The following is an 18,891-nucleotide window of genomic DNA, read 5'->3' as shown; positions in this document are numbered from 1 at the left end:
TATTTTTATTCTGATAACCATAGTCGTAGAATTTGTGTGTTCTTTGCATCATCAGAAATCAACCTTTGAAGATGTTCCAGATCCCAGAAAACTAGCAACTGGCAAAGTGTATTACAGATTACACACTACTAAGATAAGATAGCAAAGATTTTTCTTTATATTATTTTATGTTTTACATTGTAAAATGTTATGGGAAAATGCAATGAAGCAGAAATATATAAGGCAAACAAAACTTATTTATATTGCAAACATATGTGGACCATTCATCATTTGTTCTCAGAGAGTTAGCTATGTTTGAAAGCTATGGCAGATATCATCATGAAATATCTGTTCCAGAACAGTTTTGTGACAGAGTATCTTAGGTCAAGCAGAACACGTATATGTGTGGTCGCATCACTTACTGTTAAATGTAAAATGAAGTTTACATTTATGATTAAGCCCAGAAAATATACTTGCAGGCAGAACCAGAATCACTGGTTTTGGTTAGATATTAGCTGAACATTTTGACAACAATAATATGCAAGTCACAAGACTAGAGAGCAAAGTGCTGTCAAGAAAATAATGAAAAGATGTAATTTACCTTGTGCAACTGATAATATTGTTTGGCACCTATTCCTCCTTGCTCTTCTCCTGTCCACAGCACCAAACGCAGAGTCCTTTTTGGGCGAAGTCCTAAAATACAGTTTTTAATAATGTTTTTAGTACTAAATATGTATATAATTAAGCATTGTTTGCATTGGTCTCCACTCTCCAATGGATGAAAAACCTGGGTTTCCACAAACTAAACGCAAGCTATTTCAAGTGTGGGGTGTGCTATCTAGAATACTGTTTTCTTGTTTAGAGAGAAAGACTGGGGAGTGGGAGAGAGCCCACATGAGGAAGGAGTGGGAAGCTGTGGTGCTGGTACCAGTTGCAGCAGCACAAGAGAAGTACATTTTGGGGACATGCTGCAAATGTCTGAAAACCATAACATAAAGTATCTACCTTGATAGATTTCTGAAACACGTGCTCCTGTCACTGTGGTGGTCCACAGTAAGGAATGCACATCTGCTTTCAGCAGATCCAAATCAAATTTTCGTGAGAACTACCATTGCTTTGTCATGGTTGATTTATTACAATTAATTGAGAATGAGCTGCTAGATTTTTATGGGAAATGTTCATCCATTTCAAGAACTGAGGAGTTCCGTAATATCATTTTGCATTTTATCAGAGAAATGAAAAGCAACAATCTGTATTTTGGAATCTGAAATACAGTTGGCTGCCAACTGTATGCATGACTTTCTGAAACAAGGTGAACATGAGGCCATTTTCTACTTTGCTATGGTAGCTCAGTAAAAAAGATAAGTTCTCAGATAAATTTTGAACCCATTTCTGCCACGGCAGAACTGAACAGATAGAAGTTTACGCCCTTTATTTATTTGATTGTTTCTATTCATAAATGAATACATTTGAGACATCAAACTTGAGAGCATGGAAGAGCAAACAGATAAAGAAAAATGTGTTCTCTGTGCAGTGGAATGCTAATTATGTTAGAAAAAAAAAGACAAAACAGTGAGGAGATTATCACAAGTGATAAAGCATAAAGTACCACACACATCTTTGTGCCAAGGAGAAATAATATCAGTATCACCAGCAAAACTTAGTTCATTTCCTAACTGAAATGGTTGAAGATTGCCAATAGGCCTGGCCTTCATTAATTTTTTTCTCTCAACACAATGGATATGATCTGAAGATTTCTTTCTCAAAACTACATGCTAGCAATCCTCAAAAGTGAAGGCAGAGTATAGAAGGAATAACCCAAATGTGAAGAAAACAACTTGGATTTTCCAATATTTCATAATGAAGTGCAAACAAGTGGTTTAAAGGTGTATTTTCTAAACGTTAATCTGCTGACTGTAAACAGAAAGGTTGTCAAATCTCATTGCTTTAAAAATAACCTCCCAGTGGATTCCCTGCTCTCCTAAATCACGACAGTACAGGATTAGTCTCCTTCACTTTTCAAATCAGATGTCTAATGAGGTAAAATTTAAATAATAAAATAGCTATTGGCTTGAAGTCAGAAAGATTTAAGCCCAAAATAACCACAAATGTGTTAGCAGTTTGGTTAGAAGAGATGGCTGTAAAAAAGAAAAAGTGCTGGGTAAAAAGCATAGAGTGGCCAGTCCTGTGGTATGGTTCCAGTGGCACTGCAGTTGAAGTGGAAAAAAGAGGTTTATTCATCATATCACAAAATGCAAAGTGCTGAAGCCCAGTCTCAAGCCCACCACACCAAGGCTATGAGAGCAGCTTTGGTAGGAAGTGCTTGAGACAGGAGCAGCAGCTCCTGCCTCCTCCCAGGCAAAAAACAAGATGCTTTAGTCTGACACTGCTGCCCTAAGGGGAACTTGGGTCAGTCATCAGGGTCTTCATGTTTGGCTCAGATGGGCTGTAACCCCAGCTGATTTCTCCTGCTTTCCAGGAGCCTGAGATCTCAGCTCACTTGTGGAGAAGAAGTTTGAGATTCTTATGGCCCTTTCCTAGCTCGTCATTTTATCTGTCCATTGAAGCTGGGAAAATAACGAAGTCCTACTGAGCTTTTGGTCTTTCAGTCCCGGAGGCAGTGTATCAGCTCTTCCCATCTCACAGATTCCCATCAGCAAATTCATTTGTGTGCTCTACTGAAATTAAATTGGTAACTTAAAAAAAATTAAATAAATATATATGTAAGCTATGGAGGGAGTTACTTTAAAAAGAAGCAAAGTGTACAGAGGAAAATTTAATTTCCTCATTATCTTAATCTGAAAGTGATAAGTATTTATCTACCTGTTATTAAAAACAGAGCTATTGTGACCAAAGAGCAGCAAACAAATCTAATATTCGCAAGTAAAATTGCCAAGAATATTCTCAATGCATGTTTTTATTTAAAAACAAAACAAAACAAAGTACTGTACTAAAGTTACAATTTTTTTTTACTATTAAGTTTAACTATTTTGGTTTGCTTCTTAAAAACTACAGCTCCCTAAGCAAGGTATCACCTCTACAAATCAGAAGTCTTGCAGATCACAGCTCAAATATTTATGGAAAAGACACAATAAAATATCAATTGGACTAGAAAACTATGTTCTACGATAGGTGTATAATGCAGAGGGGTACGTAGACAATTTTAAAATGAAGGAAAACTGTTTCACAAATAAAATAGTGCCTCTTTCTTTTTTATATGTATAAATGAATAATCATATTAAAAATAAAGTGGATATCAGAAGAAAAACCTACAGATGAATTTAAAATTCTTCAATGTTTTAGAAAAATGTATTAGGGTTTTTTTTCCCCTCTCCTTGAAACTTAACCGGGAAATACAATCATAGTTTACTACAAAGTTACATTTTACTAATGATCCTCTACATTCTCATGGTTTATCTCAAGTATAAAAAATACTACAGAGCACTTGGGTTCCTAAGTTAAAGAATGAAATAAAAGCATCGATACAGTTGATCTATGACTAAGGATACGTGTGTAGTAAGCACAGCAGGACACTTGTTCCATTACAATCCCTCTGTGCTGGAGTGGCTGCCACCCTTTCATTCTCCTTGGGTACCACAAACACTTCAGTCATACCAAGATGCAGCTCTTATTGAGTCTATTTTCTGTTTCTTTTAAATCATCACAGATTGTTCACATTTGTAGATACCACCATAAAGACTTGAATTTTATGTCCTACATGTCTTGGTCATGCTTGATAGAATTGAGACACTCCCACACACCAAAACTGAAATGTATTGTTTGGTACACATAGTGACAAATTATAATGACCTGTCACATGCAAAGTAAAAAAATAAACCTGCTTCACTCTCAAGGCAGCACATAAGTCAGGATGGAGAACTTGAATCGTCTTTTTTTAATCAAAATAGAGATCAGTACTGTAAACACTAGATTTCCTTCAGTAACTATTTTCCCACTTTATAAACATAAATCCTTACCAATGGAGAGGATTACAAAGATAAAGTATTTTCTAAGAAGACAATGTGTATATGACTAACAGACTTCTTCAATGTTGTTCTAAGGCTGATCAGCTCACAAAAACGTAAAAAGCATTCCACCTTTGTGAAAACAGATTTTTATCCCTGCAAGTCAAGGCACTGGAATCATGCACAAACAAATCAAATAGTTCATCTTATATAAGGCATATAAGGAAACTGCAAATGGATGTAAGTAGATTAACAGGTGTCGTGGTTTAACCCCAGCCAGCAACAAAGCACCACACAGCCCACTCCTCCACCAGTGGGATGAGGGAGAGAATCAGAAGGATAAAAGATGGAAAACTCAAGGGTTGAGATAAAGACAGTTTAATAGGGAAAGCAAAAGCTGCAGACACAAGCAAAACAAAACCAGGAATTATTTAATTCCCAAGCCCCTGCATAAATGGTTTATCAAAGCCTTGATCTGAGCATAAAATAGAATGTGCTGCTTCAGGGAGGTGATTCTGCCCCTCTACTCTCCCCTGGTGAGACCCCATCCAGAGTACTGCATCCATCTCTGGAGTCCAGAGAAGGGTCACGAATATGACCGGATGGATGGAGCTCCTCTCCTACAAAGAAAGGCTGAGAGAAGAGAAGGCTCCAGGGAGACCTTAGAGCAGCCTTCCAGTACCTTGAGTCTATAAGAATAAAGATGGGGAGAGACTTTTTAGCAGAGCCTGTGGCAATAAGGACAAGGAGCAATGGTATAAAACTAAAGAAGGGTAGATTCAGATTAGATGTAAGATTTTTTTTACAATGACAATGGTGAAGCACTGGCACAAGTTGCCCAGAGAGGTTGTGGATGCCCCATTCCTGGAAACATTCAAAGTCAGATTGGACGAAGCTCTGAGCAACTTGATCTAGTTGAAGCAGCTCCTCCTCATTGCAGGGGAGTTGGACTAAGTGATCTTTAAAGATGCCTTCCAACCCAAACTATTCTCTGATTCCGTGTTTCCTTACTTTCTAATATAGCCTAAATCACTAATGTAATTTGCTTCAGCAGCTACTAGAGAGAGCTATATACAGATATATCATCCTCAAGTCTTGTCCGCTGCTGCATTTAACATCATGAGCTACAGCTTTTTTCTGCAGTTATCCTGGGGCCTGAAATTTCTTTAGAAGGGTATTTATACGACAGGTAGTAAGATACATGATGCTGCTGCTGACAATCTTTAAATTCCTATTGCACTCCCTACCTTTCTCAGGTTTGCAGCTGATTAGACATAGGGGATTTACTGTGTGACATTAGTTGGGATATTTCTATCATGCATACACTTCTCATAGAATGCCTGGAATTTCCAAAACCTCTGCCACAGTTTAAGACAAAAATAAAACCAGTACCGCACATTTTGCTAAAGAAGATAAGAACGCATCATCAAAACCAGTGGTAAAATCTGCTTCCATTTTAAAAGACTACCACGTAATTCATGTATTCTGTGGTATAAGCAAGTACCGTGTTAGAGAAAAGGCTCTTACCCCTAGTAACTTGTTTCCTGGCTAATCTCAAAGATACATATAGAAAAAACTGCAATTAATAGGATGAAAGTAATAACACAGTTAATTGAACATGTCCAGACTTTTTCCTCTGAAGACCAAGAAGAAGTCTCTATTCTAAACCAGCAGGTCTTTGGCTTTCATTCTGCTATTAGAAATACCACCCTCTATGGTTCAGACAACTGATCTCACAAAAGTGTCTGTCTAGTTAGATTTTTATTTAAGAAGAAATATTTTTAATTGAATGACAATTAATGATTTAACAGAAAGTAATCATAGAATCGTAGAATGGCTTGGGTTGGAAGGGACCTTAAAGACATCTAGTTCCAACCCCTCTGCCATGGGCAGGGACACTTTTCAGTAGACCAGGTTTCATCCACAACTTTCCCGGGCAACCTGTTCCAGTGCCTCACCACCATCACAGCAAAGAATTTCATTTTGAACCCATTGCTCCTTGTCCTGTCACTACATGCTCTTGTAAATGGACCCTCTTCATCTTTCTTCTAGGCCCCCTTCAGGTACTAGAAGGCTGCAATTAGGTCACCCCTAAACCGTCTCTTTTCCAGGGTGAATGACCCCAATTCTCTTAGCCTTTCCTTGTATGACAAATGCTTCATCTCTCTAATCATCTTCGTGGCCCTCCTCTGGACATGTTCCAGCAGGTCCACATCCTTCTTATGTTGCAGTCCTCAGAGCTGGATGCAGCTACTTCAGGTGGGGTCTCATGAGGGTAGAGCAGAGGGGTAGAGTCACCTCTCTCGTCCTGCTGGTCACATTTCTTTCAATGCAGCCCAGGACATGTTTGGCTTTCTGGGCTACAAGTACACACTGTCAGCTCATGTCCAGCTTCTCAGCTGGACATTCACCAACACCCCCAAGTTCTTCTTGGCAGGGCTGCAAAGTTAAAAGCAAAGCACACCTCAAAAAAACCTTTTACACCTACTTAAACCTTGACTATGACTTATTTCTAATTCTCTAGTGAAGCTCAAATTAGACATGGGAAACAGCTTTTTGCTTGGGAAACTGCCTTTGTTTTCTTCTTACATCAGTTTAAAACAGTGTAATCTTGATTTTTGTCTGTTGCAGCACTGAGGAAAAAGTACTGCACAAAATAGCATTGGAAAGTGAGTAAACCTCTGAGTCTTGAAGGTCAGGAGTAAAGAGAGACGAGGTTTGGAGGAGAAGAGACATGGGATCACAGGAAGACAGAAAATGGGCAGATCTGGGGCTAGGGAAGAGGAAATGAAAGTGGAGAGAAGAGCCAAGATTGATACTGCAGCTCAGTCTTGCCTGGGGCTGACAGCTTGCTCAGAAACATGTTTTTCGGGGGCTAAGAGGACACAACTCTGCCACTGGCATAGACTGTGAGCAGCTGTCCGGACAGGCTCCTGCAAAGAGGGCACAGGGGGACAGCAATGCCCAAGGTGAGCCAGGTTAGGGAAGGACTGGGCTTGCAAAGCATCAGCAGCCTTGACTGCAGTGCACCAAGACACTGAGATTACCCAAGCAATTTTCTTTTCCTGTTTTTAGGGAGGCTGATGAGCTAACGGCAGAAGGGCAGATTTACAGATGAGTGGAGGTGGGAAATGTGAGAGGTTTTAGATAGCTTTATTTTTAAAAAGCAATGCAATATCCAAGAGGAAATGTGAAGGAAGGAACTGGGTATAAAAGACTGGAGGGGAAAGCTGTGAATGATTTGCAAGTCTAGCAACTAAAAATAACATGGATTAAGCCTTTTGACTGGGGAGATGAGGGGGAGAAGAGGGAAACCAAGCCCAGAGCCCATTGCAATGGGCTGCAAGTCAGGCAGCAACGCTGCCAGAGGGAGGGTTTCTCTGTGGACACCTTCCTGCCACCCAGCAGCACAGCTCGGGGGCAGTTCAGATGAGAAGTGCTATGAAATGTGCTCTTCTGCATATGGGGTTTTTAAAAAAGAACTGGTTAGTGTAGTGTCATGAAGCCAATACAAGTCATGTCTACAAAAAAAAAAAAAAGGAGAAGAAGAAAAGGAAACACATTACTTGCCTGTGTAAAACAGCAAAGCCCAGAGTCAGCAGAGGACTCCTCCACCCTGTGCCCTGCTCTGGTCCTGTCAACAGGTTCTCCGAGTCCCACAAAAGGAAGAAGACACTGTCCACCTTTAAAATACACCTTATTCCTCTTTAGGAACACAACTTTCCTTAGAAGTTTTTGAAGATCTCATCAAATTGTGGAGCAGAAAAGGCAATGCAGGGCCCCACTCCCGCACTCTCTAGGATTACAAATAGCTGTGGTTTGCTCTTACCGAGTGGTGGCTCTGCATTCTGCCTCTGCTGCCCCTCTCTTTGGATCAGAAAAAAACCAAATCCGTTAAACTATTCCAAGAACCTATGAGTCAGAAAATGCATCAGCCACACTTGTGTCTCCATATTGAAAATTTATACCTTAAAAAAAAATGACAGTAAGGATGACATTCCCCTGACTTCATTCGTAAAGGATTTCAGCATTTCGCCATGTCAGTCATGTTACATATTTGAAAGAACCCAACAACCCACAACAGCCTCTACTGCCAGACTTTTAGGATTTTTATAGATAAACAAAGCTCAGATTTTATCTTGAATTTCTCGGGTAAATTAAAGCTTGCAAAGAAGCAACAGTCTACAAGACATAGGGCAAAACTGCTATGTCTAAATTTACCACCAGATTAACAAATTTTTGTTTGCAGTCACCTCTCTGCTATGTCAACAAAGTATGAAAATTGAAGATTTAAATATTTGCCAAATATGCATTCAAGCAAATGTTAAAATGAAGGAATATATGCATTTGTAGTGTAACACCATATGCAGATATTTTGTACCAAGTAGATTTACTAGATTTGAAAAAGTGGTCAGAATAAAATATGCAACTTTGGGAAACTGGAAAGGAAGTAAGAACAAGGAGTTAATATCAGGCATATTTGATTAAAGAAAAAAACCCCACTGACAGTAAAAGCAGTCAATTATGTTTCACAACGTAAGCAACGTAAGAGCTAGACAGTAAGCAAATACACCACCACAATTACAGGAAATTGAGAAAAATGTTTAACAAAATTTTTGGCAAGTACATTAAAATTGCAGTTATATGACTTCAATTAAACTAGCAGAAAAGGAAATACTCCAGTGACCATATTTTTAATAAAACATATCTTTAGTCCTCATATATTAGCCAGTGAATTTGGGCTGGAGAAATGTAACTTCATACAAAGACTACAGTGAACTGCATAAAAATCTGTCTAGTGGTTTTCCAGTTGCATTAGTCATGGGTATAATTCAGAAGAGAGTTACAATTTCAATTTTAAATAAGTTTTAAGGGGGAAAAACTCTCTAATCAACTTCCTATAAGTTACATAAAAAGTAATTCAGGTAGTATATTAAAATTCTTACATGCATTGTTTTAAAAACGTTTCTGTAGTTTTCTGTACCTTTCTCCCATGAAACAGAAATTTGGTTGTGCCAGATCCATGCCTACATCTATAGGAACTCCATTTCCCCATAATGCTGGTAAACAGATGAAGAGAGGGAACTACACATAGCACCTATCACCATACATTTCTCCCATACATCATCGTCTAGGAATGCAGGAAAGCTGTGTAAAAGGTGTGATGACTGGGATTAGCTTTTGTCAACAATCATCCTTCCTTCATCAGGTTACTCCAGCAGAAATGGCATCAGGCATCGTGCCCTGGGTGTGGAAGAGGAAAATGTCCCCTGTTCATCTACTTGACTCCTGGTATTCACTGGCTCTGGAAGCTCCCCATAGCAAATATTTTCTTACTTGGAAGAACAGGACTCTCAGGAGCACTTTGAGGCACAGTCCAAGCAGGAGACTTCCTGGTCTAACATAGCATGCAGACATGACCAAACATGAGCTCAGTGCACAAGACAATAGCAAAAGCAGGGACTGCTTTACTTACTCTGGACTGCTTTACTTACTCTGTACCATAACCCGTCTCTATAATGGTCATTGGAGCACAGCCTTTCCTGAAGTCTATACCAACTACTTCAATAGAAGCAGGAGTTCAATTAACAATAACTGGCAACATCTTATACTGGTTGCAGTGGAAGCAACTGAAGTGGAAGAGGACAAGTTTGTCATTTGGCAAATTCACAGCACAGCCATTGCCTTCTGAAGATACCCCCCATAAACACATAGACTGGGCAGCAGTTGATGTATAGATGTGCACCTCTGTGCTTGGCAGGGCATGAAGAGCTGACTAGTGATCATAGAATCATAATATCATAGAATCAGCTGGGTTGGAAGGGACCTCTGAGATCATCAAGTCCAACCCTTGATCCACTACCACTGCGGTTGCTAGACCATGGCACTGAGTGTCACATCCAGTCTCATCTTAAAAACCTCTAGGGATGGAGAATCCATCACTTCCCTGGGCAGCCCATTCCAATGTCTGATTACCCTCCCTATAAAGAATTTCTTCCTAATATCTAACCTAAACCTCCCCTGCCAGAGCTTAAGACCATGCCCTCTTGTCTAGCTGATAGTTGCCTGGGAAAAGAGATCAACCCCCACCTGGCTACAACCTCCTTTCAGGGAGTTGTAGAGAGTGATGAGGTCTCCCCGAGCCTCCTCTTCTCCAGGTGGAACAACCCCAGCTCCCTCAGCCTCTCCTCACAGGACTTGTGCTCGAGTCCCTTCACCAGCCTTATTGCTCTTCTCTGGACCTGCTCCAGCACCTCAATATCCTTCCTGAACTGAGGGGCCCAGAACTGGACACAGTACTCCAGGTGTGGCCTCACCAGCACTGAGTACAGGGGAAGAATCGCTTCCCTGGACCTGTTGGCCACACTGTTCCTGATCCAGGCCAGGATGCCATTGGCCTTCTTGGCCACCTGGGCACACTCTGGCTCCTGTTCAGCTTCTTGTCAGTCCAAACTCCCAGGTCCCTTTCTGCCTGGCTGCTCTCCAGCCACTCACCAGCCTGCAGCGCTGCGTGGGGTTGTTGTGGCCAAAATGGAGGACCCGGCACTTGGCCTTGTTGAACCTCATCCAGTTGGAATCAGCCCAACTCTCCAGCCTGTCCAAGTCTCTCTGCAGAGCCCTCCTGCCTTCCAGCTGATCGAGACTCCCCCCCAGCTTAGTGTCATCTGCAAATTTGCTGATGGTGGACTCAATCCCCTCATCTACATTATCGATAACGATATTAAATAGAACTGGGCCCAGCAGTGATCCCTGGGGGACACCACTAGTGACCAGCTGCCAACTGGATGCAGCACCGTTCACCACCACCCTCTGAGCCCGGCCCTCCGGCCAGTTCCTAACCCATGATGAAGCAGGCGAGACCCAAACACAGCCAGGGAAAGGTAAAAAACACATTTCTGAACAAGGAGAGAGAGCTTGTGGGTAAATGCTGAAAGAAACCCGGGATGTGAACAAAGAACCTGTTGACTATTTAATTCCTCCTGTGCCAGCAGAGATGAGACTTTAAAAATAAACTAGACTGTAGTGTCAAGTAGAAGACCCCATCAGGCTTCTCTTTGAAACAGGGAAAAAAAAATTGACTCCAGCTGTTTTAATTAAAAAGAGACACAACAGTTACCACTTCTGAAGTTTTTCAGAAGGAAGCAGTGAAATTCATTCATCAAAATCGCCTGCATCTCTAACTCCAGTGGGATCTCTACTGCTGTTAGGAGACTCAAAATACTATGTTTGAAAAGCTAACACTGGCATATGACCACCTTCTAAAGACCTTTCTCTATCACTGTCGTTATTCAGTTCCCTCAATCTCCCTTTAGGGATGGAAGTCTCACATTCCCAGCACTGGAGTGTGAGGTGACTTTGGCACAGTGCTCCCCAGGGCTGAAGGAAGTCAAAACACCTGTGGCCTCAGCTGGGAAATGTCCCTCAGCCAAGCAACGCAGGAACTCATCTGGATTAGGAGCAAAGAGGCAGCACTGGCTAAGGCTCTGAAACTACTAAATATATACTAGCTGATTCTTGCTCAAATTCAATGTACACAAGTATTAGTCCTGAGCAAGACAAGAACTTGCCACAGGCTTGAAATGTTGGGAGAGGAGCACTGAGAAATAAAACCAAAAACTATTAAAAAGTTTACCTGAGGCAAGAAAACAAACTGTACTGCTTAAAATAAAATCTGACCATCTTAAATGATAATTTTAATAATTTTTCAATAATTTCATTTATTTGGTCCTAAGCCAATAGCTATTAAGTAGTTTTGGGAGAAGGTTATGGTGAAAGTATGAATTGAATTTAAACTATAATCATTCTTCAAATATTACAGAGAATTATCAAAATCCCAATTAACAGGCATAATTTGGGTCTACCAGCCATGTCCAAGGGTCACACTGATATCCTGATGAAGTGCTATTATATCATCACTGAAAAAAACTGCTTCAATAGTGTACTAGTATCTTGCTTTCACTAAACCAGTGGTCCATGGCAGAAGTACTGGCAGTATTTCTCACTGCACAATACAAACTTTATACTCTAGAATTCATATTTCAGAATGCTCACTTCAGCTTGAGGATCATATCACCACAGCTGTAAGATCAGTTATACTCTGGTAAATGCAGGCACAGTTTTTATGGCTACACAATGCACCACGGCTTTAAGACTCCCAGTACGCAGTAAAAATTTTCTACACATGCATAGAGCCAATTGAGTTGGCTTATCCTCATTTCAAATGTATTTGGTGGACAAGTCTAAGACTAAATTTATCTGAGTTCAAAACAATGTTAAACAAAGCTTCCACAATTCAAAACACAATGCTCACTCAAAACACCATCTATGGAATTGATTTTAAATAAAACTCGTTAATTTGCTTCTCACACAATCTGCACACCTTGTTATTTTGCTGTCCTTTTTTTGTCATATTTAATGTGCATAGTAAGATATCTGCATTGACCAATCTGCTACGGAGGGCAGTTTACGAAAAGCCCTTTGGTCATCTACAGGTTAGATGTGACGACCCAGAAGTCCTCTCCCAGCCTTCTGTTCCTGAAGAACACAGGTACAAGAAGAGCTGGACACAACAGCTGCCCACAACAGACGGCATCAGCAAAGGCTCTGGCATTTCCCAGCTGAGAGAACGGCATTTCACCACAGGACACACAGCAAACACACAGGCTACTACCAGAGGAAATCAAATATTTGCACAAAAAGAAAGTGATGAATTTCAGTCATGCATGAAGGGAAACCCAGTGAATAAGAATTATACAATGCCACCATGAACTTGCCCTTAAGAGACACAGAACAGTTTATTCTGAATGGAATAGAGTAGCAAACACAGTAGTGTAAGTTCTTTTTCTTGAAGGTGGAGGAAACAGACAATTTTCCAAGCATCATAAAAAAAGGATTAAAAAACACTAAAAGAAGGCATAGACCTGGATTCTTCTGTTGAAGAATCCTATTTAGTTTACTTTTAAAAGAATAAAAATTTAAATGCACTTTGTTTTGAATTACAGACTGATATTCCAATCATTCCAAGGCTGGAAAATGAGAGATTAAAGGTTCAAACAATGCAAAATAAAGGAACTCACAGGGATGTCTGATGTTCACCACTGCAGTATGTGAGTGGCTAATCACATAACAGAGCTTCTCTACAAAGAGCTCTTCATGAAAGACTGAGACTGTTCAAGTGAAGAAATCCTTGTGTTGGGAAGTAGAGAAAGCTAGTTTATTATTTAAAGGCTGCCAGAGCTAAAAGCAGAGCAGCAGATGATTTTAGTTTCTAATGAATATGTGGTGCATTCCTCTTGACCACAGGTTACAGTTCTGGAAAAAGAGAATAAGGAGAAAAAATAGATTCCATCTGATGAAGGGGAAAAAACAACCTTGGATATCAGTTGGACAACCTAAAAAGTCTGTTTTGAACTAGTTTTGAGGGGAAGCCCATATGGAAGTAAAAACAGCAGAAAACTACGGATCAAGCAGTAAGACTGGAATTCGCAGGCTGGAGACCAGAAATCACACTAGGTCACAGCAGACTGGGAACAGATGACAGCAGACCCAACTTTGAGAGTCTGGTGTCTGAAGAACACAGGCTGTGCAATCATAGCTCCCTCTTGCACATACACTGGCCCTATATCATCTTACTTTATGGACAATCTCTCCCACCAAACACATCCTAGGTAGGCATATGTAGACCAAGTTCTTCCACAATAACACACTGTCTGCAGCCCACTTCTATCCCCAAGTCAGATGAAGTCCATGAGTAGAAAAAATTGGCCTTTCAGATCTCACACAAGGGAGGCTATGCAAACTAAGAGGAGGTAGGCTGAGCAAGTCCACACTGGTATTTTATCCATAGCATTACTGAAACAGAAATATCCAGGATACAGGCTGCCTTTTCCTCTTTCTCTCCTTATCCACATTTAGCACTGACAGAAGGAGGGTTTAGTTCCACTCCTACTTCTGCCGAGCAGAAATTCTGGAGGACCAAGACCAGCAAGCTCAGAGATGACAAACTGTTTGCTAGAATATCAACTGCAGAGAGTCCAGCTGATCAACAGGCCAAATTCCAGAACCCAGTCACCTTGTCTCTTGGCTAGAATGATTCAAAGAACTGATCCCTGGGAGCAGAGCATGGCTTTGCTTCCCACAAACCTATTCTTGCAGTATACTATGGTGTACAAGGCCTCAGTGTCAAATGTTGCTTGGTGAGACATATGAGCCCACAATATTTGAGAGGTCACTGTGGCTAAGCCAGACTTGACAAAAGTGTATCCTTGTAGTGATAAGACTGAAGTGTGTGCTTCCGCTGACCCGGATTATATTTGCCAAGGAAATGAGGTATCACAGTCCAAAGCAGATCCCAAGACCATAGCAACATAAAGGCAACATAATTAGGAAATCAGCCCTCCAGTGGAAAACTGGGAATGCACAAATGCATGGATGGTACGTATGTATCACTATTTGGTGAAATAAGTCGAGCAGGATATAAATTTATTTAGGAAGAACATTCTAGGAAAAAAAACAACCCCACAGAAATATATACACTGAAAATATGAAATTCTGTGAAGTTTATAATATCTTTATATGAATATCTTTATATGTAGAGGGGCCCTGTGGTGGTCTAGTGGTTAGGATGTGGCGCTCTCACTGCCGCGGCCCGGGTTCGATTCCCGGTCAGGGAACTCCTCCGGGCAGATGGAGCTCGTCAGCCCTGTAAGGCAATCCATCTAAGAGAAGGTCACTCTAAACAAACCTACGTCCTGAGGACCTCGCTGCCACCGTCCGAGCTCGCTCGGCCCCGGCAGATGAACCTCAGGATTAAAGGGTGGGCTCAGTTCAGCGCACGCTGTGTCTCACCTAAAAAATCCACTGTGCAGGCTCGAAGGGTAATGACCTTTCCCAAATCTTCGCTCGCGAAGACTGGGCATGAAATATGTAGATGAAAGGGAAAAGACTAGAGGCAGGATCATTGCCTAGATCTAGTCCTAGTTACAAGCTCTTGAGAGAGGAAATTGTCTTGAGAAGTCATCAAGGGTGAGGTAAGGGGTTGAGAAGTAGCCACTGTAAAAAGCAACATGTAGAACATTGAAAGATTTAAGAACATGTTGAATGAATAGTTTGCTTAAAGGGCAGAGAAAATACCACGAGCCTATCTGTGACTTCATAAATCTTCATCTTCATTAACAGAGTGAAACCTATTAAGACAAAATGAAAAGGAATTACTTTCTTCTAAGCTACCTAGATATGATATCTTACACTGAACTTTCATTCTATGATGATCATGAACATGCAGGCTCAAAGCACTTTCTAGATCATTGACTGATGTGTTGCTTTTGAAAGACCCCTGTGATAAAAGGAGGAATTTAGCAGAAAAACCTGAAAAGTATGAGTATTTGTGCTCAGAGAGATGGATAATACAGAAAATCCAGTTTAGACATCATACAAAACATCCTGGAAATATCATGCACTGAAAATATCTTAAAATTTAATATTTACCCAGATCCTTAATGAGTGATAATGCTTCCCATGATATAAATGCTCCACCACCGTCATCCATAGCTCCCTGCCCAACGTCCCAGCTGTCCAGATGTCCACTGACCAATACAATCTAGAAAAGGAGTTATGAGAAAACATATCTACATTAAAACACAGAATCAGAAAAGTCTGTTTAGCCTTTAAGCATTTTAATGATTTTGTCATAAAGTTGGCTTATTAGTTTAGAATGGGAGGAAAAAAAAAATTTAAATAAAACTAAAATATTGTTCTCTAGTTTCTGAATATAAATCTGGGATGACCAATTGCCTCCTACTGCTTCAAACCACTGCCTAATTCAAACTAGATACACTGTGAGAAATATTTAAATGAAACATTTTGGTTTGTACATTAAGAAAGTGCATACTTTCCAGAGATGCAGGATTACTACATTGCCGAATGGTGAAATTGTCTTTCATATTCCATCTGTTTAAGCCCTTACGTATGAAGTTTGATTAACCTTATTTTGGGGTGCATAAGGAAGAAATATGAACTTAGACTGAAGCATTCCCAGAGGTTTTTGTTTTATTATGCTGTTTTATCTATGCTGTTTGTCACAGAGGACCTCTAATTTATTACTGGATCCCCTATGTACTACAACGAGGTATTTTATAGTTCCATTAGTCACAAGGATATTTTAAATGGTTATTTAAAACATGATAGCAAGTCTAAGATGGATTTTCTGCAAAAAAGGCTAGAGTAGAGAATAGTAGTATACACATCTCCAGGAACACCCACTTTCAGATCTGAACTTTTCAAATGTTGACAAGCAGCATCACAGCAATACCAGAAGTGAGACAGTTCCCTGCCTGGACCTGAAGCTCAAGGGCCAATGGATCTATGATTGCAGTGGAGAGGTCAAGGAGAGACAAAAACTCTGAGCTGAGCAGGCAGTGTGGTAAAATGATGCAATAGCACAAAAACAAGAGCAGGAGCCACTGTAAAGCCCCAATAGTCTTTGAAGAACTGACACCAGTAAAAACTACCCTTGCGATAGAGTGGAAGTGCTCAACCTATGACAGCTCAGCACTAAGGAAAAACTGAAGGAGACCCTGGAGCATCCACCTGTGTCCTGCCCAGAACTAGCCATACATGAAGGGCTGCTTCCTACTCTTTGGTTGGCTGATGTCAAACAAGAACTAACTTGCGGTCCAAACGTTAAGATCTCTATTTTCCTCTTCACAAGAGAGAAATCTTAGTGTGTTTTCACTCGCTATGAAAAATAATGGACTAACAGATCATGGCAAGACAAAAAGTATCAAGTGCTCATCAAACAACAGTGGTTTCTCATCTAAGTACAAAATGACCCTGAGATTAGCTCAGTTGGTTAGAGCCTGGTACTAATAATGCCAACAGGCACTAATGCAAACAGAGCTTGATCCGTTCATGGGCTATTCAGTTAAGAGTTGGACTCAATGATACTTGTGGGTCACTTCCAACTCAGAACAGCCTGTGAAATCAGGTAACATAACTAAAATACCCTTAGTATTAAACAAGGGCCATGAAAAAGTACTAGTCATATCTGCTGTACTGCCATGAGTCCAATCAGAATGCACCAAACCCCTTTAGATTTAGAAGATACACTGTGAGAAGCTTATAAATGTGTGTGTTATAAAAAAACAGAAAGAGTAATGTCTTAGAAGCACGAAAAGCTTGTCATCAAAATCTGAAGAGCAGCTTACTCTTTTCTTCTCAGATGTCTCAACTTTCTTTTCTGCTTATCCAGCCTTAACATTTTTTTCCAGCACAGACTGATTTTCTTGGTAGTAGATAGACATGCTGCAACCTTTATTCCAAAACCTCCCCTCCTTCAAAAGTGCTTAAATTTGGATGACAAGTCCCTCTGCAAAAGCCTCAGAATTACACAGTGATATTCCTGCGATTTAATGTCATGATCCTCTCAGGCCCAGCATGAAAGATTGCAAACAGCATGTTTTCCAGGGACATTGCCCTGCAGTAGAAGTACTTAATCTGCAGCAACCCTCTACTACAATAGCAACATAGCTTGAAACCAGATCATCTGAGAAAAGCCATGCCAGCTTTGGAGGCACAAACCTTTCTGTAATGAGAGCAGAGAAGTGCTCACTGTGGTACTCCTTGCTCTTTTGTTTTCTTATAAGGGACAACTAAGCGCACACACACGTGCACTTGCAGGTGGTGAAGGCGACACATGAATGAACTCTGCTTTGTGTTCATTCACGCACGTGCAGCCCCACTGCAACCAGCCTATGGAGGAGAGAGCTCAAACACCACCCTTGATGCAGACTCAATACAGTCCACTCAATAAGGAATTTGCAAATAATAATAACTTTTTTAAAAGAACAGAAAAGGCTCTGAGTAAAAGCCCAATTGTCTGTGGTATAAAGGACGCCTATTTCGCAACTTCAAAATCAACATGTGGTTTGTTTGTTCTTAAAGCAAAAATTGGTTTTAAGAAGATAACTATTCTGTCTCCTGGGAAACAGAGTTTCAAGATGAAATGAATTATTTAGAACGAGCTTGTAAACTCATTGAGAGGGAACCAAGTTTACAACAGAAGTGACGCCTTATCTTTAGCAGTGAAAGAACACCTCAGTAACACTGTTCCCTGGTAGCAGTCTCAACATCAGTGTCTGAGAGGGAATTACTCCTCGTTTCTGTGGAAAAACACATATTGCAACAGCAAGAAATTCTGAATCAGAAGAAGGTGGTGTAATCTCATTTGGTGTTACAAACTCCAGTCGTAAAGCATCTTTACCAACTCCAGAACATTACACCAAAACAGATCAAGGTTCAAGTGGATTGAGAAAGTCAGATAATTTTATGGATGAACTTTGACTTAAATTTACTGAATCTGTTGCCAAGTTCAATTACATAAATACAACCATTGTACTTCTATGTGAAACTTTTTTGAGAACATTTTTTTTAAACTATCATATTTTTGTAGCAGCTGCAAAAATGAAAGTTTCACTGATAATGCTGATAGTCAGACATTCTTAAAAAAAAAGTCTATCATGACCATTTCCCAAATATTTGGTTTGGGCTACAAATAGGTTAAGAAAGATCTGTGTATTTCTGCACCTGCCTTTAAGAAAACATTAACTGCCCCCAGTTAAACTGCAATTGGATTAAATCATGCCCTAAATGTAAATCAGGAACATTACCACATTCAGTGGATTTTCTTTTGTATATATAAAGATATTTCTTCAAATTAGTTTCTAGCTTTGGTGTCCAAATAATATGACTTCACTGGACTGCTCCTTTTATTAGATTTTACGCATATTAGGAATGGTTCTTAAATAATCACTCTAGCTGTCTCAACTAATTTACAGCCCTAAAGATATAGTGAAGTGCAGAAAGAAAAAAATGATTAAAACAACAACTGTCTTTTCTACTTAATATGCAGTGTAGTAAGTCTTAACTTCCAGGCTTCTGATTAAATGAT

General features: G+C 40.2%; 1 protein-coding gene across 2 annotated transcripts in view; it reads right to left on the bottom strand.

Annotated features, from left to right (window-relative positions):
• The window catches only part of CPQ (carboxypeptidase Q), a 162,683-nt gene that overhangs the window by 52,622 nt on the left and 91,170 nt on the right, over positions 1 to 18,891 (bottom strand). For both annotated transcript variants that reach the window (XM_017806518.1, XM_017806519.1), the window contains exons 5-6: positions 15,432 to 15,543; positions 581 to 672 (exon numbers count right to left, since the gene is read on the bottom strand). In XM_017806518.1, coding sequence (XP_017662007.1) covers positions 581 to 672; positions 15,432 to 15,543 — 204 coding nt within the window. The remainder of the gene's footprint in view (positions 1 to 580; positions 673 to 15,431; positions 15,544 to 18,891) is intronic.

This window comes from Lepidothrix coronata, unplaced genomic scaffold, assembly GCF_001604755.1.
Source record: "Lepidothrix coronata isolate B3197 unplaced genomic scaffold, Lepidothrix_coronata-1.0 Scaffold15, whole genome shotgun sequence".
In the NCBI taxonomy this organism is placed as follows: Eukaryota; Metazoa; Chordata; class Aves; order Passeriformes; family Pipridae; genus Lepidothrix; species Lepidothrix coronata.
This window is presented reverse-complemented; position numbering and strand designations above follow the sequence as displayed.